The 24890-nt window shown below is 45.2% G+C and overlaps 1 protein-coding gene across 1 annotated transcript; it reads left to right on the top strand.

Annotated features, from left to right (window-relative positions):
* The first annotated feature begins 376 nt into the window (after window positions 1-376).
* On the top strand, window positions 377-17765 carry LOC134406035 (sulfotransferase 1C2-like). Its single transcript, XM_063137274.1, has 8 exons — window positions 377-469; window positions 615-789; window positions 936-1064; window positions 1161-1258; window positions 3726-3852; window positions 4767-4861; window positions 15019-15199; window positions 17475-17765. The coding sequence occupies exons 2-8, from the start codon at window positions 618-620 to the stop codon at window positions 17585-17587; spliced, it is 915 nt and encodes a 304-aa protein (XP_062993344.1). The 5' UTR covers window positions 377-469; window positions 615-617; the 3' UTR covers window positions 17588-17765.
* The last annotated feature ends 7125 nt before the right edge of the window (window positions 17766-24890 follow it).

The raw sequence follows: 24890 nt of genomic DNA, 5'->3' as shown, positions 1-24890 counted from the left end.
CAGCAGGGCTATTCTTAAGCTTGTGCTGTAAACCTGAAGCAAAGATGGGATTTGATCTCACTGGGGAATTGTTTTGGGCATCTGCGTTAAAGGGTTAACAGAAGTGGAGGAGGGTCTCCCCGTGGCTGTCATGCAATGTCGGTACACACACACACACACACACACACAAAGACACACACATTTAACCTCGCACATAAGCAACCCATAAAGAATCACATACAGTGAAACTCAGGGGAAAGTCCTGGCCGAATGCCCAGCTGTAGCATGCGGTGAAATGCCAGCCAAGAGAGAAACACGCCTCCTGCTCTTTCACAAGCACACCCATAAGCCATGAACTAAGCTCAGGAAACGAGAGAGAGAGAGAGAGAGAGAGAGAGAGAGAGAGAGAGAGAGAGAGAGAGAGAGAGAGAGACTGACCAGCAGAGGAAAGAACAGACATTAGACAGTCTGAGAGAGGAGTGAAAAACTGGTAAGTGGGTATGTTGTTGTTTTTTAATCTAGTGCCAGCAGGCAGCACCAGAGGGAATAGAGCAGGCACACTAATGGCAATTTAGGGGCATTTACCCTAAATATAGGATAATTAATAGGATTTCCCCCTGCTCCTCCCACCCTAGATAATGGATTTCAAGTCAGTAATGGAAAGTTTGGATCCCAAATTTCTCAAGCGCTTAAAGACAGCAGAGGTTGAGGGAGTCACTTTGATCAAGGACACAGTGGAGCAGTGGGATGCGATATGGAATTTTAAAGCCCGGCCGGATGATCTTCTCATTTGCACTTACCCCAAAGCAGGTAAATGGGGTTGGGGAGAAATGGGGGAGAAGGCAAAGGTGTGGGAGAGTACCATGGAGGAGGGCCTATGGATCTGGGGAGAATGCACACCACTGGTTGAATTGTACGCTTTCCATGTCTTTTCTCCCAATTCACCTTCTCACCAGGGACCACCTGGATTCAGGAAATTGTGGACATGCTCCAGCAGGGAGGAGACCTACAGAAATGTGCTCGGGCTCCCATCTACGAACGGATGCCCTTCATAGAATTGTGCCCGCCAAAACCCATACGTACAGGTGAGGAGGTAGCACTGCTTCAAGGAGATTATGGATGATTCACTACGCAGGCTCCTACTTGACTTCACTATGATTGCTCCCTCTCTGGCTTTTCAGGTTTCGAAGAGGCGGAGGCGATGCCCTCTCCGCGCACCCTCAAATCTCACCTCCCAGTTCATCTCCTGCCCCCTTCCTTCTGGGAGCAGAACTGCAAGGTGAGGACAAGTGGAGTCAGCTTGATGGGAGGACAGGGCTTAATCCAAGTCAAGCTTCTGATCTGGGGACTCTTCCCATTTCCTGGCTGAAGTTTGGAACATGTGAAAACATTAGAAAAGGAAAGAATTCCCTGAACATGTGCCAACGATGAGCTTAATTTGATCCAAGGGACGGTCTTGCTAGCTGTTTGTGGTGGGTTCTGCTTTGTGTTCTGTGTGGTGGGTTTGCTTCAAAATATATGAAATCATTTGAATGGATGAGTCAATTTTTTTAGCAGTTTGATAACAATTAGAGAAGGCCAATGAGAGAGGTTGAAGATCGCTAGGGTTTTCCAATTGTTGTCTCACTATTTGTGCCTGGTTCCTGTTTGCATTTCCTGTTGATACTCACTCTGCATGAACAGGAACATTGTGCAAATTGAGCAATGATCGAACATGAAAATTGTGCGAAGTTCCCCAAATTTACACCATTGGTGCAATTTCTCTCCATAGATTAAAACATGGGTTTTAGTCTGCAGGGGAAATTTACGTAAATTAGGAAATTTAGCAAAAATTGAATTGGGAAAGTTGTGCAAATTGAACTCAAGCACATGTCTGGCAATTTGCAAATATTTTCAGTGGACACGTGCTTCCGCTCTCAGTCAGGGCTTCAAACAGGGCATGTTTGCATGTTTTGCAAGCGCAAATGAAATTGTCATACGTTTCTTATAACAATGCAGGGATTAGTTGAAGACAGCACTGGTCTGTTGTACATCAATCCTGCCACACTAATCTTGCCCTTTTTTTTGTTTTTATCCAGGTTACTAGTTTAGTAGATTGTGGGAATAACAATAACAATAACAACAATAATAATACATTTATTTCTTACCCGCCTCTCCATTTTGATCGAGGCGGGAAATAGCAGTAAGTATAAAATTAATAAAATACTGATTATAACATAGTATACATTGTTAAAACATCCTAAAAACATCCTAAAAGCCTACTAAAATTCCACTGGATAGGCCTGCCAGAAGAATCTTTATAGCTTTCTTAAATGCTAAAAGACTGTTAAGTTGATGAATCTCCTCCGGAATGCTGTGGACATGGCTTAGTAAACTGGTTAAATGCTAGCTAGATGATAGTACTGTCAAGTGGATTGACAACTGATGGGAAAATACTCAAAAAGCGTTTGTCAATTATTCCTCATCATATTGGAGGGAGATTTTGGGTGGCGTTCTGTCTTAACTAAGCCTGGCACTCTTCAACTGTGTTGTCAGTGACAGTTGAAGGGAGTGGAGGGAATCCTTATCAAATTTGTGGATGATGCAAAACTGCGAGGTATAGTTCAGGAGATAGGATAAAATCCAAACAAAACAACATTGATAGAACAAAAAGCTGGGGCCAGTTCTACACCAAGAAGGATATATCACGTTAAAAGCAATTTGAAAACAGTATAAAGAATGTGTCATCGGCCAAATCTATTGTCAATACTGTTATAAACCATTATAATGCAGTAGTGTAGATCTTGCCCAGGTTGAAACTAACAAAATGAAATTCAGCACTGACAAATGCAACATAATACATCCAAGCAATGAAATAAAATGCATTGGTGAGGGATTCCTGGCTTGACGGTAGTATCTGTGGGAAGGATTTTGGGATTATAGTTGATTACAAACTCAGGTAGTTGAAAGTGAGTCTGCAGTGTGAATCAGCTAGGGTGACCATATGAAAAGGAGGCCAGGGCTCCTGTACCTTTAACAGTTATATGGAAAAGGGAATTTCAGCAGGTGTCACTTATATGCATGTAGCACCTGGTGAAATTCCCTTTTCATCACAACAGTTAAAGCTGCCGGAGCCCTGCCCTCTTGACCACTCTAGAATCAGCAGCAAAGAAGGTGAATGAAAAGTTGGACTGCCTTAATAGAACCACTGTTTTCAAGTCATGAGAAGTGAAGTAATAGTTTTAGCTTATTCTGCATTAACCGGTCCTCATCTGGAGTACCGTCACCAGTTTTGAGCACCACATTTGTCCCTTGCTGCCCCCACTGTGTTTCCTGCAAACTGCCGCCATGCCACCCCACAAAACTGTAAAAAGAATGTTGTTTAGTAAAAACAAAAATGGCGCCCAGAGTGGCCATTTTGAAGTCTTTTTCACCCTTTTAGTGCTTCATAGCTGCTACAGAGCAGCAAAAGGGTCAAAATTAGCTTGAAAACAAGCTTTTCAAATATATTTCTTGCACTCCATAGCTGCTCCACATTCCTTTTTTTTTTTTAGTGCTGCAGGGGTGAGGTGTGACCCACAGAAGGGCTCCTGTGGGGTAGAACTAACCCTCAGGCCTCCCAAATTTGCCCACATTTACTGTAGACAGATTAAGCAATAGAAAGAAAATGGGGGAGGAGGAGAATTTTGAATGGTAGGAGGGTGGAGCATGAAAAGCTTGGAGCTAGAACACCTGGGTTCTCTTGTCTTGATGCTGTATTTCCACAGATCATTTATGTGGCCAGGAATGCCAAGGACAATGCGGTCTCCTACTTCCACTTCCACTGCATGGGAAAGCTGATGCCGGAGCCAGGAAACTGGGATGAGTTCCTGGAGAATTTCATTGCTGGGAAGGGTGAGTGGAGGGTAGACATGAAAAGTAAGAGGAAAGACACACTAGAACAATGCCCCTTCTCAGCTCCGGAGACTGGGTCAGGATCCTTGGGCGTAGTCCTCAGTCTTGAGGAGTAATGGAGCCTACTGCAATTAGAGATATACACGAATTTTGTATCAGTTTGCAAATCATCCAAAGTTGCCCCAAATGCAACCTGGAACATGAACAAGTGCACATTTTCCCCCCAAAAACTATCCGCGTGTTCCCAAAGATTGCAAACTTTTCCAGTTCGAAATGCGCACTTTTCCCATTGAATGAATGGAGAAACAGGCTGCAAGTGAAAACAGGAGTGAGTCAAACAGAGCTTCTAAGTGTACTTTAGGGAACATGAGTGAACTCAAACGTTCCTGGTCCTCACATCTCTCACCACAACACCAAGGGGGAAGGAGTTAGCAGTACCCTGTGAGAAAGGAGACAATTCTATGAGCTTGAAAATCCTACACTGTTTTCCTTCCAAACCTGGAAAGTTACGTGTGTGTGTGTGTTTGTGTGTAGGCATGAAAAGGAAATCAAGTGACGAAATCCCAACAGGGCCTGTATTTTGTTTGTTCTGCCTCAGCCAATGGTTCGGAGAAAAGGCTTCTCCTTCACTGGCAGCCTGTACCGTCAGTGTCCACTTGAAGAGCTAAACATTAAACCGTGGTTGCTCTTACATATGAAGGGAGCCTTCCTTAACCTGGTACGTTTCAAATGTTTTGGATGACAACTACCAGCATTCATGAGCATTGGCCTTGCTCATGGCTGGGACTGATGGGACTTGAAGTCCAAAGCTTCTGCAGTGCACCGACTTGGGGAAGGCTGTATTAAGGGAGGGAGCTGTGAGGTGAACCAGGAATCCACCATTCACTCAAGACTTCTCGTGTCTCTCTTTGCAGTCGCCTGGGGCTCTTGGTTTGACCATGTTCAGCATTGGTGGGAAGCTAAGGACCGTCACCCGATTCTGTACCTCTTTTATGAAGACATGAAGGAGGCAAGTAGTTCTCTCTCACGCACATACAGGCCCAAGCATCATTAAGGGGGCAGCAGCAGCAGAGGTTGGTGGCTCCCATGTCAGTGGGGCTGTGGATCTGCTCGGGGTTTCAGTTGGAACCAGTCGGAAGTCTTAAGGGGCTATCCAAGGGGATAAACCCAACCCCCAAAATCGGTTCAGCAACTTGGATAGCTTCTTTAAACTTCGGACTTGTTCTGACTGAAACCCAGAGTGGATTCACAGCCCTCCCCTTGACATCAGAGCCAGCAGCCCCCACAGGGGAGAGGACAGGACAAACTTGCACCATGGAACCCCCCTTCCACACATATACCACAATCCAATCCCATATACGCTGACATCATGGTAATGTGTTGGCGGTGGCGGATGTGCTAGACTCACGTATATTTTGGCCCTGCAAATGCTGCAAGCGGCACTGGCTCCCACTGTCCTTGGGATCAGTATCCCTAATTATTATTATTGTGCTTCTTCCTTCCTACCAGTTGTCCCTCCCATACAAGGTACTCTGTGACTTGTGGTTCTGGAGAAAGCATGTTGCGTGCAGTAGCACAAATCCAAAAGGGTGACCATAGCCTTTGCTAGACCACAGTTTAGCCCAGCGTGAACCCTGGGCTAGCCCCTGTGCACCCAGATGATGCACAGGGGATCCGGGCTCAGGCAGGTATAGCCCTCCCTTGGCCTGGGATAACGGGCACCACTTTTGGCCTGGTATTTCCCGCTGTCTCGGGCCGAGTCTGAGACCCCAAGCGTGTAGCCCGTTCCGCCACTTTTCCCGGCTACCACAATTACTCACGAATAGCCGGGAGAAGCTGCGGACAGGAGAGATTGGGGGGAGAGATCGGAGCCAGGGTGGGGAGATCAGGGAGGGAGAGATCAGGGCCGGGGGGCATCGGTAAAGTTTTTTTAAAAAAACTTACTTTCTGTCGCTGCAGCTGAGCTGCAGCCCCTTGAAACACCAAAACAATATGGTGGGCGCGACGGCTCTCTACTAGAGTCGCCTCGCCTGACGTCAAGACGAGGGTGGGATCTCGGGTTAGTTACAATGCGAGATCACCCCTTCTCCCACATGGATTTGCAGGTAGGTCTAGCAAAGGCCCATGTGTCCTGCTTTACAGAGCACAGTCATCTATTTGAAGTGCTGTCTGTGATATCCTGCCCACCTGTGATGTCTTGGCTTCACCTGAGACACCCACAAGCTACCTGACAGGACTATCCATGCCACTAGCACTCAGGACCACTTCAGTGCCCCCTGTGCTAATGACGTGTTTGAGGGTTTAGGCCTACTGCTGCTGTTCCTGTCTTGCCTCTTCTTCAGGCCCCACAGCTCCACAGCCCAGCAACCTAGCCCTCAGTTTCCCATTCCACTGCCCCCATTAACTGTTCTCTCCTCAGTCACTCCTCCACAGACCACACCAGTTGTTTGAAAGTAATTGTAATTGTGTGTGTACATAAGCTTATTGATTCCTCAGCTGAAATGCGTATGGCTACAAGGTTCTAAGCATATTGGTTTCTGTCAGTTCTTTCTTATAAGGTTCCACTATACGATACTACTGTCTATATACTCAACTATCTTTATTTTCATAAAATTGTCCACTTCTCTCATATATCTCTGTTCTCCTCACAGAATTATATACTGTACACATTCCTTAATCACTCCTTCACTCTCTCTACCTCACTTCTACCCTTCACTTCTCAGAACACACAGAGCCTTTCTCTCACCTCAAACTATATATAGAGCTACATTTCTCCAGCTCCTCCCACTCTCACACAGCCAATCCAAGCACTCCCCCTCCACTATCCAATCAGCACTCAAGCATTCAAACACCCCCCCCCTTTACGAATCCATCCTGTGACTACAAATTGTAAGTACACTGAGTTACTTTTTGGAACTGTATGCCTAATATAACCAATAACTTGACAAACGTTTACGTAATAGGCAGCTGAACACACTGACCTCTGACAACCCTTTCTTTGGTGGTGTCTTACATTTGTTGGGCTGTCCAGTCCAAGTCCTGTTTAAAGATGAAGAACCATAAGAATGGGGAGAAGAAGGATATTTGAACAGTTAGCGTTTGGACTGCAGACCGAAGAGGCAGGCAGGCACACAAATTGCTTGGTCATGGTTTGTGCCAGATCCATGTTTTTTGATCACCCTCCAGACAAGCCAGAGCGTGTTCAGAGGAGGGCAACCAGGATGATCAGGGGTCTGGAAACAAAGCCCTATGAAGAGAGACTGAAAGAACTGGGCATGTTTAGCCTGGAGAAGAGAAGATTGAGGGGAGACATGACAGCACTCTTCAAATACCTGAAAGGTTGTCACACAGAGGAGGGCCAGGATCACTTCTCGATCATCTCAGAGTGCAGGACACAGAATAATGGGCTCAAGTTACAAGAAGTTAGATTCTGGCTGGACATCAGGAAAAACTTCCTGACTGTTAGAGCAGTACAACAATGGAACCAATTACCTAGGCTCTCCCACACTAGAGCCATTCAAGAGGCAGCTGGACAACCAACTGTCAAGTATGCTTTAGGGTGGATTCCTGAACTGAGCGGGGAGTTGGACTCAACGGCCTTATAGGCCCCTTCCAACTCTACTATTCTATGATTCTATGAAAACATGTGCCCTCAGTGAGTTTATGTTTTCTCTGCCATGGTAACCAGCTCTTCTTGCTCTTTCTCACCATTGTTACCACTTCCTTGCCTAACAGGCAGAGAACCAGTGAGCCAGTAGGCGCTGGCATGAGGGAAGGTTACAACAGCTGGGGCTATTTAGTTTGGGGGAAAGGAGGCTAAGGAGAGAGATGTGTGGCATGGGTTGTCATGGTAACGGAAGGAGGGGAAAGTAGGGAATGGCAATTGGGAGAGGAATAGGGAAAAGAAAGAAGGAAAAAGAGGGGGAGGAAAAATGGAAAGGAGGGAAGGATTGGAGGGATTTGGGAAAGATAAGAAAAAGAAGGTGATGTTGGACAGAATGTCTGTAAGGAGCAGGGAATTGGGCAGCCTGCCACGTTGAACAGTGTTTCAGGAGCAGCATCAAGACATTTACCTGGGCCCTGCAGGAATGGTTGGACAGCTATTTAGGAGTTGAGACAACTTAGGGACTCACAGAGTGTTAATCGCTATGTTGTTAATAATAAATTCATACGTTTTGTGTAGTGAATAACTGGCAAGGAGTCCAACTGCATGAAGAGGAGGCATCCCAAACAGGCGGCCCCGTCTTGGTTTTTATTAAGAATTAAGTGGTTACATTTCTTGTATACAAGCTATGATTGGTTGTTAAGTACAGCATGTTAAATGCATGATTACCTCGTGCACAGGGGGTGCACAGGAGGTGTTGGTTAGTGTGTGTTCAGCATGAATATACCATATAAGGGTTAAGGAAATACGTGATCACAGCGTAGTGTCTTCAATACTGTATTGTATTCTGTAGCTCTTGAGTCAGTGCGTCAGCACATTCCAAGGCATGGCCAGCAAGTACCAAGATGTTTCTTAGCAAGGCTTTATCTTAAAAGTGTTATCCTGTGTTCCAGCACATCTCAGCATGGTATGCCAATACTGAAAGTGTGCCAAAGAGAGGGATAACAATTTCCCCTACATCTCCCCATTTATTCTTTTAATTGTAAAGTCTTGTAAGCATAATAAATTTGGCATTTGCTTGGTTTTGAAGCCTTGGGACGGCAAGAGGGAACACACCATGACAGTAATCCTGGGATACATTGTATGAAACAGCAGAAGGTGATTAATAAAAATACAATCAATACAGCATATTGAAATATAGTTTTGAACCATCCTGTTGGAAACCAGGACTACAAAAACTTCTACCACTCAGGTGCAATATCTTGTTTAACTGCATGTGCATATTTTTTAAGTAAGTCCAGTTGGTGTTGAATTTGGTTACTATTGTCTGTGAGATTGAAACAGCACATATTTTCCACAGCTTCGCAGCCAAGATGTCTTTGTAACAACAAAAAGTCTATTGCAGCTCAATTGTCCAGTATAGCATGGCGTAAATCTTGTTGTTCTTGAATCAAAAGTCCAATAGCAACGGAAGTACTGTTAATTGTCTTTGCTAGTAAACATGCCAGATGCCCAAGTTGTTTGGCATTTCCCACAGCTAATCCAGGAACCCCGACAAGGCTCATAGCCAAGGAGATATATTCTGCTGGACTCAAAACAGTAACATTTCCATCACAAACTGCATTCATAGTCTCAGTCTCTCTTTTCTGTCGAGTGCTTTTAGTAGGCCGGGGTGGTAGAAACACTGTCAAGCGACTAAGACAACATTGTGCTAATGTTATATTAGCTGGTACATAATTATAAGTACGAGACCCACATGTGAAAAACTATCTAATTGGCAATATAATGTGTCCATAGTTACTTGTTACATTTTCTATCTTTGAACAATTCCATAAAGAAGGCCCTGGGGACAAACAACCTTTTAGTGGATGGTGAATAGAGCAATTTACTATTCTAGCACATGTGTTATTCTTGTGGTTTACAACATATGGGGTGTATAACTGTATAGCATCTTGGGATAACTGGTATGTAGCAATTCCCCATTGGGCCATGATATGATAATGAATCTTACTAAAGTTCAGAAATTTACTCAACCCAGTAACATTACCAAGAGAACTAGGAGCTTTGCATATGGGAATGAGACATATACTAAGTAATCCATGCATATCTGGAGCATCAGTAAGACAGAAATCAGTGGTGTTTACTATTTTTGCTAACTTTATCCATACATTGTACTGCATTCTATCATGTAGTGGAGTGCTTATAACTGGACAAGTTATACAGCTAAATAACAGAATTATTGTCAGCAAAGAATTAGCATTTAAGCAAGCAAATGTAGCAACTAGAAAATTCTCTGGAGTTGGATCAAAGTGCTGTTGCTCCAATAATTTTTGAGCTTGGAAAGATAACGCCTTTATCTCTCCCCATGTTGGTTTATGTTTTTGGACGGGCACCCTGCCACGTGCTTTCAGGGGGTCCTCTTGAAGTTGTAGGGAGAATTCTGGAATCGGGTTGGTCAGTCCTTGATGCCACGACATGCTCTTTCCAGGGTTTCACACACCGTGCTGGAACCCACACTGGTCCTGTTGGAGTAAGTACAGCAGCATAACCCCGACCCCAAGTGATCAAGGGGACAGGGCCGTGCCAGACAGGATTAGGTAGCTGCCGGTACGTGACCAGCGGCTGCGGCAGAGGGGTATGCATTTGGAAATGTTGTTGTAATCGGGTAGTATTAGTTGGTAAGAGAACATTCAAATGGTTAATAGTGAACAACACTTTTGCTAGCCATTCCTGGCGGGAGCCCAAACCAATGGGGATCCCTGCTTTTTGTTTTTGTTTGTATAAATGCTCTTTCAAGGTACGGTTGGTGCGTTCAACAATAGCTTGACCAGTGGAATTATATGGAATGCCAAAAGTATGTGTAACCTGCCAGGTTTCACAGAACTGTGCAAAAGAAGTACTGCAATAAGCAGGTCTATTATCTGTTTTTAAGGCAGAAGGTATTCTCATTACTGAAAAACTTCTAATGCAATGATTAATAACATGTTTTGTTTTTTCTCCTTTTTGACATGTGACCCAAATATATCTTGAGTAAGTGTCAACTGACACATGAAGGTATTTCTATGGAGTGAAAGGACTAAAATGAGTAACATCCATTTGCCATAGCTCATTGGCAACTGTGCCACGAGGATTGACACTTATATCAGGGGCTGAATGTACCCTTGTGCACTGTGGGCATGATTGGATAATGGCGCGTGCCTGATCTAATGGCAGCTGAAACTGTTTTGCTAAAGCTTTAGCATTTTGATGATGAAACGCATGGCTTTCCCATGGAGTTAGTTTTTGCACAGCTAGAGCTCGAAGGGATTGATCAGCCACTTGATTACCAGTGGAGATCTCCCCGGGGAAGGGTTGATGACTACGGATGTGAGCAATAAAATATTCATTGGTGTGGTGAGCCAACAGAGTCTGCAAGGTTATAAAGAGACCTAAAAGGTTCTTATCTATGACTGGGGTTACATAACTTCTTGGAAGACCACGTACTACATTGTTAACATATAAACTGTCTGTTATTAGGTTTAGTGCTTGAGGAAATGTGCGGAAGGCCAAAATAACTGCAGCTAGTTCAGCTCTTTGAGGTGATTTCTGGGGCAGTGTGAACATGGTTCTCCACTGATCTTCCTGTTTCCAGGCCACTACTCCTCTCTTTGGGCTTCTATCAGTGTAAACAGTAAGGGCTTCCTTAATAGGGAAGTCATTTTGTAAAGGCTTGATTTTAACAGACAATTGACTTAAACATTGCAGTCGAGGGTCAGCAGGAATATGATATGTAACTTGTCCTACAAAGCCTGCTAGGGCAGCTTGCAATTCTTCAGAAAATGACACTGATCGTTCCTGCATCTGAAGAGGCATGGGAACTATCAGAGTTTCTGGATCTTGGGCTAAAAGTGCTCTTGTACGCTCTCGAGCTTTAATAATCAGATTGGCATACATAATTGGTTTTGTAGAGATGGTACAGCTAGGGCTATGACTGAGATACAGCCATTCAAGTATGTGTGTGTGACGATTGCAGGTCTTAGTGTTGCAAGATCTACTCCTGAACTGAGTGTCACAGGTTTCAATGCGTGTCTGTGTAATAACTGCATATGGTTGACTTAACCCTGTAAGTATAAGAACTTGACAAGGTTGATCTAACACTTGGCGATCTACCCAAATTTCTTTTAAACGTTCATTGACTAAAGACAAAACTTGCAATTGATTTGTGGTTAAAGAAATTTTATCAGCTGGGTGTTTGCCTTGTTTTAGGGTGGCAAACAAAGGTGAAAGTTCATCAGTTGTGAGCTTGCAGTAAGGTCTGAGCCAATTAATAGCTCTTCATTGTCAATTTGTCTCTGCAAGGCTTCCTTTAACCTGTCTATAAATTGATGGTAAGGCTCACTAGGTCCTTGGCGTGTGATAGTAAAGGATTTTGAGGGTTTTCCAGACACTGGCACCCTTTGAAATGCTTTTATGATGCAGCGGTTAATGGCCTGAAAGGTAGGCATAGGCAGTTGCGCCTGAGCCTCTATCACTGCAAACTGTCCACTGCCATACAACTGCTCTGCTGTTATCACTCCATTAGAGCTAAGGGCTATATAGAGCGACTCTTTTCTGTATTCACTGTCCCAAACTACATATTGGGCTGGACTTAGGATCACGCGAAATAAATCTTTCCAATCCTGAGGAAGCATAGTGTATCCATTGCCAATACTCTCCACCATGCCTTGGGCATAAGTAGAGCGTATGCCTGTCTCTTGAATAGCTTTATTCAATTCTCTAAGTACTGAATAAGGCAATGATGTCCAATTGACAACTACTTGTCCTTGGTCATTTTGATGTGAGGTTATAGGATAAGCTGAAGGAAAGTTGTTAAGACCTTCAAACAGCTCATCCGAGGTTAATGTTCCTTTCCTCTTTTCCTCTTCAAAAGCCTCACGGACTTTGCTAAGTTTTGGCAACACTTCACTATTTGCTTCTTCTCCTTTCAGCTGTGGAGCTGATGCAGGAGGCACTAACTGGGGATATGGGAGTGATGTTTGAGAAATGGGAGCGAAAAAAGATAATGAGCTGGAGGATGCCTCGGTTCCTACCTTCTCCAGCGCATCTTTGCATCGCTGCCACAGCAACAAGTGCTGTATGGGAGCTCGTGGTTCAGTGTATAGGTGTGTACCTATTTTCATCCAATCTGTGAGCTGAAGTGTCCCTGCCTCGGGATACCAAGGGCATTGCAACCCTATTTCATTTACTAGGTCACTTACATGACTGAGGGATACAGTTGTACAACCTTGCTCTTTTAAAATTTTATGTAGCTCTTGTGCATGAAGCTTCTGCGGAGCTGACAATTCCCCCCCCCCCATACTCACGATAAGGGAGCGTAGTAACGCTGAGTGGTACCAAGGCTATTCCAGCCGATGAGCAGGGGGTTTCCTGGATCCGATCACGTCGGGGTCACCAGATGTAGTGAATAACTGGCAAGGAGTCCAACTGCATGAAGAGGAGGCATCCCAAACAGGCGGCCCCGTCTTGGTTTTTATTAAGAATTAAGTGGTTACATTTCTTGTATACAAGCTATGATTGGTTGTTAAGTACAGCATGTTAAATGCATGATTACCTCGTGCACAGGGGGTGCACAGGAGGTGTTGGTTAGTGTGTGTTCAGCATGAATATACCATATAAGGGTTAAGGAAATACGTGATCACAGCATAGTGTCTTCAATACTGTATTGTATTCTGTGGCTCTTGAGTCAGTGCGTCAGCACATTCCAAGGCATGGTCAACAAGTACCAAGATGTTTCTTAGCAAGGCTTTATCTTAAAAGTGTTATCCTGTGTTCCAGCACATCTCGGCATGGTATGCCAATACTGAAAGTGTGCCAAAGAGAGGGATAACAATTTCCCCTACAGTTTTGTAAAACGAAGGTCTTTCCATATTTGCCTAAGTTCCAGTGCCTCATTCAGATTCCTTACTTATGGTTACACATGATAGAGGTGAACAAAATTATACCTGGTGTGGAGAATATAGATAGGGAGATATTTTTCTCCCTCTCCCATAATACTAGAACTCGAAGGGGTCATCCCATGAAGCTGATTGGTGGGGGATTCAGGACAGATAACAGGAAGGACTTCTTCATACAGTGCATAGTTAAACTATGGAACTCACCAGCACAAGATGTGGTGATGGCCACCAATTTGGATGGCTTTAAAAGGGGGTGGATACATTCCAGGAGGAGAAGGCTATCGATGGCTACTAGTCCTGATGGCTATGTGATACCTCCAGTAGGAGAGGCAGTAAACCTATGTATACCATTTGCTGGGGAACATGGGTAGGAGGGTGCTGATGCACCATGTTCTGCTTGTAGGACCCTGTTAGATAGCTGGTTGGCCACAGTGTGAACAGAGTGCTGGACTAGATGGACCCTTGGCCTGATCCAGCAGGGCTCTTCTTATGTCCTTCTGCTCCTCCTCCTTCTGACCACCACCATTGTCTGGGCCAGAGCAAGAATCTGGTGAACAAGCGGTGGCCATAGTGATGTTGAGGAGCAACTGGTCAGTGGGCCCATGATGAGTTGTGGGCCCCCAGCCAGCCCCCAACCATGCCTACCCTTGAGACGAGCCTGATCACAGTCTTTCCCACTAGGATGAAATGTATTGTATTTCTACTTGAATTCTACTAATAAGTTCTAAATTTGCACCTACCCATATATGCTAGCACATTAAAATAGTATACCAATCTGCATCCCCTTTTGCCCTCTTTTTTGATGGATGACGCTTTTCTTTTTTCTTTTTGGCAAAGCTTACGTGGCCACTTTACAAAGCAATCGCTGTCTTTCTTTGCCTCGTACTCTGAGAATGTGGAGTTTTGCATGTTAAACTCACTTACAACAGGACACCATCATTACTACATTTAAAATCAACATTTCAGAACTGTGCCGAGTCAGCTGACCCCGACTATAAAATATTGCAGAAAACTAAAAGGGTGCTGAGGTGGCTAGTGTTAGCCCTAGTAGTCCTGTGATGGCCATGACAGACCAGGTGCTGAAGCTGGGCCTAGTTGCCACTGCTTCCTTCATCTGTCGCTCTCTAAGTGGTCATTTGGGCCCACCTTGGGCTCTGGCCCTACCTCCCCCTCTGTCTGGAAACACCCAACAGAGCTCTGCTGCTAGAACTGCTCCAAGTAATGACCCAACACAGGAGCTTCTGACTGCAGCGATCCAAAAGGGCAAGAAAGACAGCTGTTAAGCCACTGCATCTACTTTCAGTTTCATTGCAGAATTGAGATCTGAGCACTACAAGGAAAGTGTATCTTTCCTGCTTTTTGACACATAACCACTAGATGGCACTGTGGTATAGTGGAAATACACAAGTGGGAACTGTTTTCTTTCACTATCAGAAGTAATGCCCCATTTCCCCTGCTCTAAAAAAACTTGTTTACAGTGCCTACAAACAGAAGCAAAAATGGAGTGTCACATCATTGCCTAGAGAACCTGTAAACAAATTTGAGTAGGGAATGATGAGCACACAATTAGTACCTTGTGTAGAAAATCAATCTCTCTCTCTCTCTCTCTCTGTGTGTGTCCCTTCCTAGGACCCAGCCCGGGAAATCCAAAAGGTAGCCCAATTCCTGGGCATAGAGCTCCCGGAACCACTTCTTAACCGGATAGTGCAGCACACACAGTTCGAGAGCATGAAAGCAAATCCAATGGTTAATTACACCACCATGTCTCCTGCCTTCTTAGACCATGACGTTTCTCCATTCATGAGAAAAGGTAGGGTTCAGAGGGAGCAGGAAGTCAGAAGTGTTGATTCCAGCTTTGAGAGGTCCTCCAGCAACTCTTACTTGGGTATCAGAAGCTGGGGGGATGTCTAAGACTGCCAGCTTCATATTGATTGCCACTCCTGTGCCTTTAACAGACACTTGATCTACAGATATTAGCAGCTGATAAGGTTCATCACTATCCCATGAAAAGCATCACCTTCTTATTTCTGATGGCCAGTGGGGTGTTGGGGTTAGAGTGTTAGACTGTGGGCCTTGCTAGACCTACCTGATAATCCGGTGGGGAGTCGGGGCGAGGCCACGCTGCAGCTAGCGTGGGCCGTCGCCCCTAGCTACACGTCAGACATGACAGGGAAAGGAAAGCCCCGTCGCGTCAGCCATTTTTAAAAAAAATGTTAAAGGGGCCATGTGCGCAGGAGTGCACCAATGAAAAGGTAGTTTTTTTAAAAAAGGGTTCTCTGCTCCCCCCTGCCCCTGATTTCCCCCCCACAATGTCTGATGCCCCCCGCTCACCCCCCTGCTCGCCCGCTCGCTCGCCCGCTCGCTCACCCCGCTCGCCCACTCACCATGTCCAATGCCCTCACTCTCCATGTCCACCCCCCCGCTCGCCATGTCCACCTTCCCCGCTCGCCATGTCTGATGCCCCCTCCATCCCCCCCAGCCCGATGGGCACAGCGCTCCTATGGAGCACTGTGACCAGTGCGCGGCTTCTCCCGGCTACTCGTGAGTAAGCGAGCAGCCGGGAAAAGCCACGGAACTAGCTAGAGCCTGGGGCTGCGGAAAAACCGGGCCACAAGCGGATCCAGTTATCCCGGGTCAAGGGAGGGTTTAGCCCAGCCTGACCCCGGGATCCCCTGTGCGTCGTCTGCACGCACAGCAGGGAGCCCGGGCCTTACACCGGGCTAAAACCTTGTCTAGCAACAGCCTAGGACTCGGGAGATCCAGGTTCTAGTCCCAACGTGTAAGGTGACTATATGAACAGGAGGACAGGGTTCCTCTATCTTTAACAGTTGTATTAAAACAGAGGCTTCCAGCAAGTGTCATTTGTATGCATGCAGCATCTGGTGAAATTTTGTCTTCATCACCACAGTTAAAACTGCAGGAGCCATACTAGAGTGAACAGATACAAAAGAGGGCAAGGCTCCTGCAGCTTTAACTGTTGCGATGAAGAAGGAATTTCACCAGGTCCTGCGTGACATCTGCTGAAATTCCCTTTTCTATGCAATGGTTAAAGATACTGGAGCCTTGTCCTCCTTTTCATATGGTCACTCTAGGCCCACGTGGTCATAGCCTTAGTTAGATTGCTGTTATGTCATTAGATTGCTATTGATATGTAGTTCCTAATTTCCTGGGAGCTTTCTAGACCAGAGAATGGCTGTGGCAGAACCTTCACAATTAGTAAGCAATGGTTATGTTCCTTAGCAACTCAGAGGGAGGGTGGAGCTGCCCAACTAGTGAGGTGGGTGGAGAGTTCACAAATGAGCTGAGCGAAGGATTCCAAAGAGGACTTTTATTAAGCTTGAGCAGCTTTCCAAGAGCCAGCCAGGCCCAAGTTCCTGGTTCTGAGGGGGGGGTTCCTTTCTCAGAACCAGGCATTGTGGGAGGAGTGTCCCAGGAGATCACCTGCAGTATTGCAATGTCTGGGGAAAACCCTCCCACAATGCCATATCACCAACATAGTTTCAGCACCTCGGATAGCTCCTTTAGAGTTCTGGCTGAAACCAGAACAGATTCACAGCTCCAACCAGAGCTACCAGCCTCCACTGCTGGAAGGAAAAGGGAAGCCCTTCATTGAAGATGGTGCTTGCTAAGAGCATTTCTTAAAACAGGGGTGCAGAACTTGAGGCCCCAGGGCCAAACTGAGTCCCAGTCCAATATTCTGGGGTTCCGCAGAAGGCCACTCCTCCTTCCTCCGCTCCTCTTCTTTCCCTCCAACCATGATTGTTTGGGCATCTCCTGTTTTTTGTGGAGTCGCCCCCCTCCCAGTCTAAAATGTTGAAATGCTTCTCCTGAGTCTTCATTACTAGCAGTAAGAGCATTAAGCAAAATATGTCGGCATGGTTGATATTTTGGGCCCCACCCCTTTTACCTTTGGCCCCGCCCACCAAGGGAATGCGGCCCCTGAGAGTTTCTCTGAAATGGAATTCAGCTCTCGGGGAGAAAAAGGTTCAACACCCCTGATTTAAAACATCATTGTGGGGTCTCTCTCTTGTCATTTGCAAATCCGGCCCTGACATTCCTTCCTGGGTTGTTTCCCCCCCCTGCAGGGACCGTAGGAAACTGGAAGGAGCACTTCACGGTGGCGCAAAGTGAACGGCTGGACGACATCTATGCTCGGGAACTGGGGAACAGCAGCCTGAACTTCCGCACTCAGCTATAAGCACACCACCGTGCCTCTTACAAAACCGTTTTCACCCAGACGCACCTGTTGATTTCACCTGCACCACGGGAAACAAGTCGTGGGTTCACAAGCATCCGAGCGCATATTGTGGGCCCTTTGTGACCTTGGATTTTGCTACTGCCCAGAGAGCTTTGAACCGCCCAGAGAGCTTTGTGAACCGCCCAGAGAGCTTCAGCTATTGGGTGGTATAAAAATGTAATAAATAAATAAATACTCTGTCTATGACTGGTTTGCTTCTTACCTGTTGGGTCGGTCATTCAATGTGTCAGTTAATGGCCGCTTGTCTTCTTCCTTTGCCCTTTTAGTTGAGGTTCCTCAGGGCTCAGCCTGTCATGGTTTTCTTTATATATGTTGTTCTCGGGTAATCATATTCAGTCTCATGGCCTCCAATATCAGTTGTATGCCAATGGTACACGATTATATCTTTCATCTCCAGAGCTTTCTCCTGATGTTCAGGATCGCACCTTGGCATGTTTTTCGAATATCTCAGCTTGGATGCTGCAGCATTGTTTTAAACTTAATATGGCAAAGACAGAATTGCCTGTTTTTCCTCCCAAACCTTCTCCCCATCTTTCATTCTCTATTACTGTTAACAATGTTACACTTTATCTGGTTGAGGAAGCTTGTAGTTTCAGTTTTATATTCAATTCCTCACTTTCTTTTTCTCCTCATATTGAGGCAGTAGCTAAGCCCTGTCGGTTGTTCTTATATAATATCGCCAGGATCTGATCATTTTTATGTGTCTCTTCTGCCAAGACTCTTGTTCATGCTTTGGTCATTTCTTGTCAGGGCTATTGCAATCTTCTCCTGGCTGGTCTTCCTTCTTTTCACGTTAGTTCATTAGTTTCTGTTCATCATTCTGCTGCTAAGATCATCTTCTTGGCTTGTTGCTTTGATCATGTTACTCCTTTCCTGAAATCCATTCATTGGCTTCCAATTCACTACAGAATCCAAATAAGCTTCTCCTGTTGACTTTCAGAGTTTGTCACAGTCTAGCTCAGTGGTTCCCAAAGTGGGTGGTACTGCCCCCTTGGGGTGTGTGTGTGTGGGATTGCATAGGGGGGCATTAAGAAGCAAAGGGGCGGCAGGGGGGCGCTCGAGGTGATCTCTCCAGAAGGTCCTAAAACCCAGGGACCGAGCAGGAAGGAGCGGCAAATTCAGCTGCTCTCCCCACACCGCTCCTGCTCAGGAAGGACTTTCTCACTCACGCAGCTGCTCTCTCCTCCTATCTCAAGCCCACAGCGGCCCCACCAGAAGTAGGGGGTGGGGGAAGCGCCCACAGGAGGCAGCAGAGCAGGAAACAGCAGCTAATTCAGCTGCTCTGCCCACTCTTCTCCTGCCTAGGAGGGCCCAGGGCTTCTTTCCTGCTGGAGCCGCCGCCGCCTGCTCTTTCACTCACTCCCTCCCTCAGCCAGACCTGCTCCTTCCTACAAGCTGCCCTGGCAGACCTCTCGCGATAGTTGCTGCACAAGGCAGGGGCAGCAGCCCTGCGGCAGAGAGGAAGGAGCACGTGGAGGATGGCGGGCGGCAGGGCAGCTGCCAAGAACAGCGGCAGGCCGGCTGGGTGGGGAGCAGGACTGCTTGTGCTGCTGCAAGGTATCACCAGGCTCCCTTCCCCCATCAGGAGTTGCAGGTTGGGGCCATCTCCTCGCTGAGCTGCTGCCCTCCTTTCGTTATCAGCCCGGCAGCTATTGTGAGGCTTGGGGGGAGGGGGGGTTGGAGAGAGAGGGGGGGCTTGGAGGGAGGGGGGTTGGAGAGAGAGAGAGAGGTGCTGTGTGTCTGTGTGTGTGCTCCCACCCCCCAAAAAATCTGGACTACAACAGGATTGGGAGAGAAAAGAAAAGGGGGAGGGAGAGAGAATTGCAATTCCCCAGGTCCTTCCTGGCTAAAGAAGATTCAGCAGCACCTTTTTCCAGAATGCTTGCTGAAACCGTTCCTATCTGCCCTTGCTTATTTCATGGTGTCCAACCCCCTTTTTTCAAGCGTTCTTTTGGTAAACATGGTATGTGTGTATCTTGTGTCACCATAAAAACAGAGCTGCAGCGCAATCCTAAGTATGTCTACTCAGAAGTAAGCCCACTGAGATCAATAGAACTTACTCTGAGGTAAATGTGCATAGGATTCAGCCTGAAGACGAAGAGAGGGTGAAGAAAAGACAGGAGAAAATGAATTGTAGAAATAGAATAGCAAGGTAACTGTGGTATATTTAACCATATTTAAAGACAATAAGTACAGTAAAATTAGTGCCCCTCTACTTCAGTCCCAGCCAGGTTTTCCATAGGAAAACTCTGTACCAGGTGGCAGATAATTATTTTGAAATTTTAATTAAAATACATTATCTTTTCCTATAACAAAATGGTGCTTACTCCTAAGTAAGTGTGTTCCACTGAAGAAGTAAATCCTATTTGATTCCTGTATTCATGCTAGTGTGACATGATAAGTTAAAGACACTTTGTGCATGTTTAGATAGGAAAAAAGTCCTTCAACTCCTAGAATCCCCTCTAAATGGGAAGCACCCGCCCCAAGCTGGCCGAGGGAGGGAGGGAAAAGAGAGTGAACACTTCTGTTTGCAGCCAGCGTGGCGGGGCACACCAATTGGATTTTGAATAAAGTATTCAATTAATTGTTACTGTTTTGAATTTTATTGTTATTATCTTCCTTAGTGGGTCGTTGAAAACCGCTATTCTGAATAACGATTTTTATAGTGTAGGGTAGGGGGGCGCTGGGCATGAGTTTGTGGAACCAAGGGGGCGGTTACCTGAAAAAGTTTGGGAACCACTGGTCTAGCTCCTTCCTAGCTTTCTTCTCTTGTCACATATTATTGCCCCGTTCATGCTCTTTGCTCTGGAATTCTCTTCCAGAGCATTTGCAGACCACAAGTTCAATTAAGGTCTTTAACTCTCAGCTTAAAACTTTTCTTTTTCCCCAAAGCTTTTAGAACTTTAGTTTGATCATACTGTTTTATAATGTTGTTAATTTTATTGTCCCCTGTGCCTGTTTGGCCCATTTCCTTCCCTTTCTTGTTGTTTTATTGTGATTTTACCCAGAATGTAAGCCTATGTGGCAGGGCGTTGCTGTTTTATTGTTTTACTATGTTCAGCACCATGTGCATTGATTGCACTATAATAATAATAATAATGGAGGATGGGCCTCACAAAAAATAAATTTGTTTTTATAAATCTTTTCCTTTGAAAATGAATTTCAGTGGAATGAATGGATCAGTTCGCAAATTACACACACACCGCAAACTTTGGATTTTGATGGTGGGAGAAAGAACCAGTGAATTTGTATCATATGTGTACCTTGCCCTTCTTCAGGGATTTCCAGAAGGAAAGGAGGGAAAGGAACCTCTCGTGCAAGGATTGAGTCATTACTGACTCTTGGAGGGACGCCAGCTTTCGCTGACGTTTTCTTGGCAGGCCTTATAGCAGGGTGGTTTGCTGTTGCCATTATTACCTTTCCCCCAGCTAACTGGGTACTCATTTTACCAACCTCGGGAGGATGGAAGGCTGAGTTGACCCGAGCCGGCTGCCTGAAACCAGCTTCCGCTGGGATTGAACTCAGGCCGTGGGGAGAGTTTCAGCTGCAGAAACTGCTGCTTTTCTGCTCTGCGCCACACGAGGCTCATTTCAGGGATTTCAACATTCCATATATAGGATATATTTATTTTATGCTCACATTGAAGTTCATAGGGCTACAGGAGGAATACGGTTGGGGGAGTGGAGCTCAGCCTCCTGGACTCCGTTCCATCTCCTACCAGCTGACCTGACTCAGTCTGCAGTGAGTCAGGCCATCTGGTGGAGTTTCCATGGGTTTTGGGTAAGGGGGGGGGGAATAGACATTGCTCACGTTTCAGGTTGTTCATTTTGTTTCACGTTGTTCAATTTGCACAAATTTTAGCAACAGTTTGTGCAAATGACTATTTGGAATTTAGGGGAAATGCACAGATCTCCTTGGAAATGTAAGCTGCAGAAGTCCAGTGAGAGCCCAAAGGACCAAATTTCCTGAGTACAGACAGTTTGTGGAAATAAAAAGATCATCACTTTTAATAGAGCAGAAATTGAGTTAAGGTCCAAACCAGCCTTCCCCAACTGTTGCTAGCTGGGGGTTAGGGGGGTTGCCATATATCACATCTGGAGGGTGCCACGTTGAGGAATGCTGCCCAAGCTACACCTACAGGCCATAGATCCTTGTCTGCTAATGTGGACTCACCCTAATTAGATCTAAATTAGAAGTGGAGGGAATTAAAGCACCAGAAGATCATGAGGGGAGAGTGTGTAGAAACCCACCCCACTAGTTTCAACCCTACAGGCTGTTCCACAAAGGCCAGATCTACACCTTGAATCAAAACATTACAAATGTGGAATAAAAACCCCAGGATAGAACACTATGAAAGTGGTATATGGAATGCAGATTGAACCCCAACAGTTATTACTGGACTTCAATACCACTATAAAGCAGTAATATAGGTGTAGCCAAAGTCCTTTCTTCTCTACCTGCATTAGAAATGGGTCTGGCTGGAAGAACGGGGTGCAGAATTTACTATAAATAATTTTAGGCCACCTTTGTGGGTAATTTGTGCCTGACAGGGGCCTGGCTTCCCACATTGTGCTCACATATTTCTCTTGCTTGCTCCCTACTTCTTTGTGCAGCGAGTCATTTCTCGTGCTGCCCTACTTGGCTTTGATTTCCCTCTGATGCAAACAGAACACTGGAAAACGTCTGGCATCTTTGCCATATCCAGGCCATAGGGATGACATAGCAATCCCTTCAAGACCCATTTAATATGAACTAACTAATTTTGCCCTTCCAAACCAACATCTGAGCTGAAACTCAGTTATCCCTCAAAATTCACCAAGACAGCGACATGAGGCACGGATTGTAGAGGAGACAATAAGGTGATCCACCTGTGAATGGTTGTTACACAGCATGGCTGTCAAAAGGAGGCACAAACTCATGGGAAAGTATCTAATAGCTTTCACTTAGCATTCAATCAATCACAACGAGTCTTAAATAATGGAGCATTCAAACGTACATTGTGGGTTGGATCCAGACTTAGCCATACTTAGAGTAGACCAAATGAAATCCATGACTAATTCAGGCACAACTTATTTAAGTTCCCTTGATTTTAATGGAACTATTTTAACTATGACTCAATCTATGATCCAACCCAATATCAATTGGGAGGACCTCCATGGAACTACACTCATTGGATTTTGGAGATACTTGCTGCAGTCTCACCTGGGCAGAATGTAATTCTCAGTTTGAAGTAGAAACAAGGATGACCTTACAGATAGGAGGAAAGGGCTTCTGTATCTTTAACTATTCTGTAGAAAAGGGAATTTCAGCAGGTGTAATTTAAATGCATGAAGCACCTGGTGAAATTCCCTCTCCATCACAACAGTTAAGGCTGGTGAGCCCTACCCTCTTTTGTATCTGGTCAAGAGGACAGGGCTCCTGTAGTTTTAACTGTTGTGTTGAAGAGGGAATTTCACCAGATCCTGCATGCGTAGGAATGACACTGGCTGAAATTCCCTTTTCTATGCAGACACAGGAGACCTGTCGTCCTTTTCATATGGTCACCCAAATTTTTATGTCATTGGTTCTAAATAAAAATCGATGGAATTGCTTTACAGTGCTGAATTTTGTAATTCCGCACAATCCCCACAATTTGGCAACAGGGCAAAACTTTACAAAAATCCACCATGCTGTTTATCCTAGAGCCGGCCTCAGCTTCTAGGGCATTTTAATGTGAAATGCCTACCAATCCCGGCTAGCAAACAGAAGACATTGTGCAGCTATTTTCCACATTACCAAAACAATATATATATAAAAAAATTGTGGGGGACAATTTTAGGAGGGTTGTAAGGAGAAGATGACATCTTCTGGATGTTGAGTTATGGCTTTAGAAGCTGTTTAGTTATTGCACAGACTGGGTTTCTGGCACATAACCTTTTATGTTAAGTCTCTGTCTGGGCCCTACAGAGACTAGCAGAGATTACAGCGGTTCTCAGCCAAGTCAGCAAAGACGTGAATTAAGACAGAGATTTATGTAGGTTAAAACAAATCTTTTTACTGGCAAATAAATATATAATTTAGTTATGGCAGTACAGATACAAATACTTACAAACGGTCAGTCAATACAGCTCACATGAGGGACATGGAAGTTATACATGACTTGAAAATACATTTACTTTTATAGACAACCTGTACAATGATGCAACTCCTTGCAACCCTTAATTGAAGACAATCAGTTAGACAATTATTCCATTATGACACTCAATGTCCAGGTGTAGAGTTGACCTTTAAGTTTCTGCTGAGTCTTCTGTTCCTCCAGATCCTCAGCAATTAACAAATCAATGGAAAACATAACCAGGATCCATTCCAGGATCCAACACCCCTTCTTATGTTTACACATTGATTAACAATAACACATTGTACAGTTATTTACACTTTTTCCTCCCTGAAACCTAACGTTTCACAAACTTTGGTATGTTTGGTGGGACCTAGTGGTTTTGTGAAAATGTCTGCAAGGTTTTCTTTAGACTCACAATAAACTAACTTCAAAACTCCACTCTATATGTGATTTTCACGTATAGAGTGATTTTCACGTGATTTTCACAAATCAATGGAAAACATAACCAGGATCCATTCCAGGATCCAACACTGGAAACCCCATACAATTCCGTGAATGAAGCAAGGGTGAATTCCCCATAAAAGTCATGATGTCATTTACCTCAGATGGAAATGTGTTTTGCAAGAATTCCTGTCAAAAGGGGCTTCTGGATGAAGCCTTGGTCATTCAGCTGCATTCACAGAATTTTAGAGGGCGTAAAATATTGCTTTTAACTTGTGACCCTCCCATGTTTTCTTACCGCTATTTCTGCCTTTTTTCCTTACCTGAAAAAAAAAATCCATTGAGGAGGAAAAGACAGAATGCTTTTCAATTAGTAGCGTTAGGAGCCATTTGTCTGGATGCAACCCAAGGCCATACATTAAGGTTGCAGTCCTAAACCCACTTGCCAGGAAGAGAATATGTCCGGTAGGAGATCATTGGACATATTTCTGAATAATTATTTTTAGGATGTCTATAAATGTCCTGCTTCTGGGTTTCCCGTGGGCAGCTGGTTGACCACTGTGTGAACAGAATGCTTGACTAGATGCTAGACTTTGATCTGATCCAGCAGGGCTGTTCTTAGGATTGTGCTGTAAACCTGAATGAGTGATGGGATCTGGGGGGATCTACACAGCGTAGTGAAGGCGCTTGCGTGCGCCTCCAGTG

The sequence above is a fragment of the Elgaria multicarinata genome, chromosome 11, assembly GCF_023053635.1.
Source record: "Elgaria multicarinata webbii isolate HBS135686 ecotype San Diego chromosome 11, rElgMul1.1.pri, whole genome shotgun sequence".
Taxonomy (NCBI): domain Eukaryota; kingdom Metazoa; phylum Chordata; class Lepidosauria; order Squamata; family Anguidae; genus Elgaria; species Elgaria multicarinata.
This window is presented reverse-complemented; position numbering and strand designations above follow the sequence as displayed.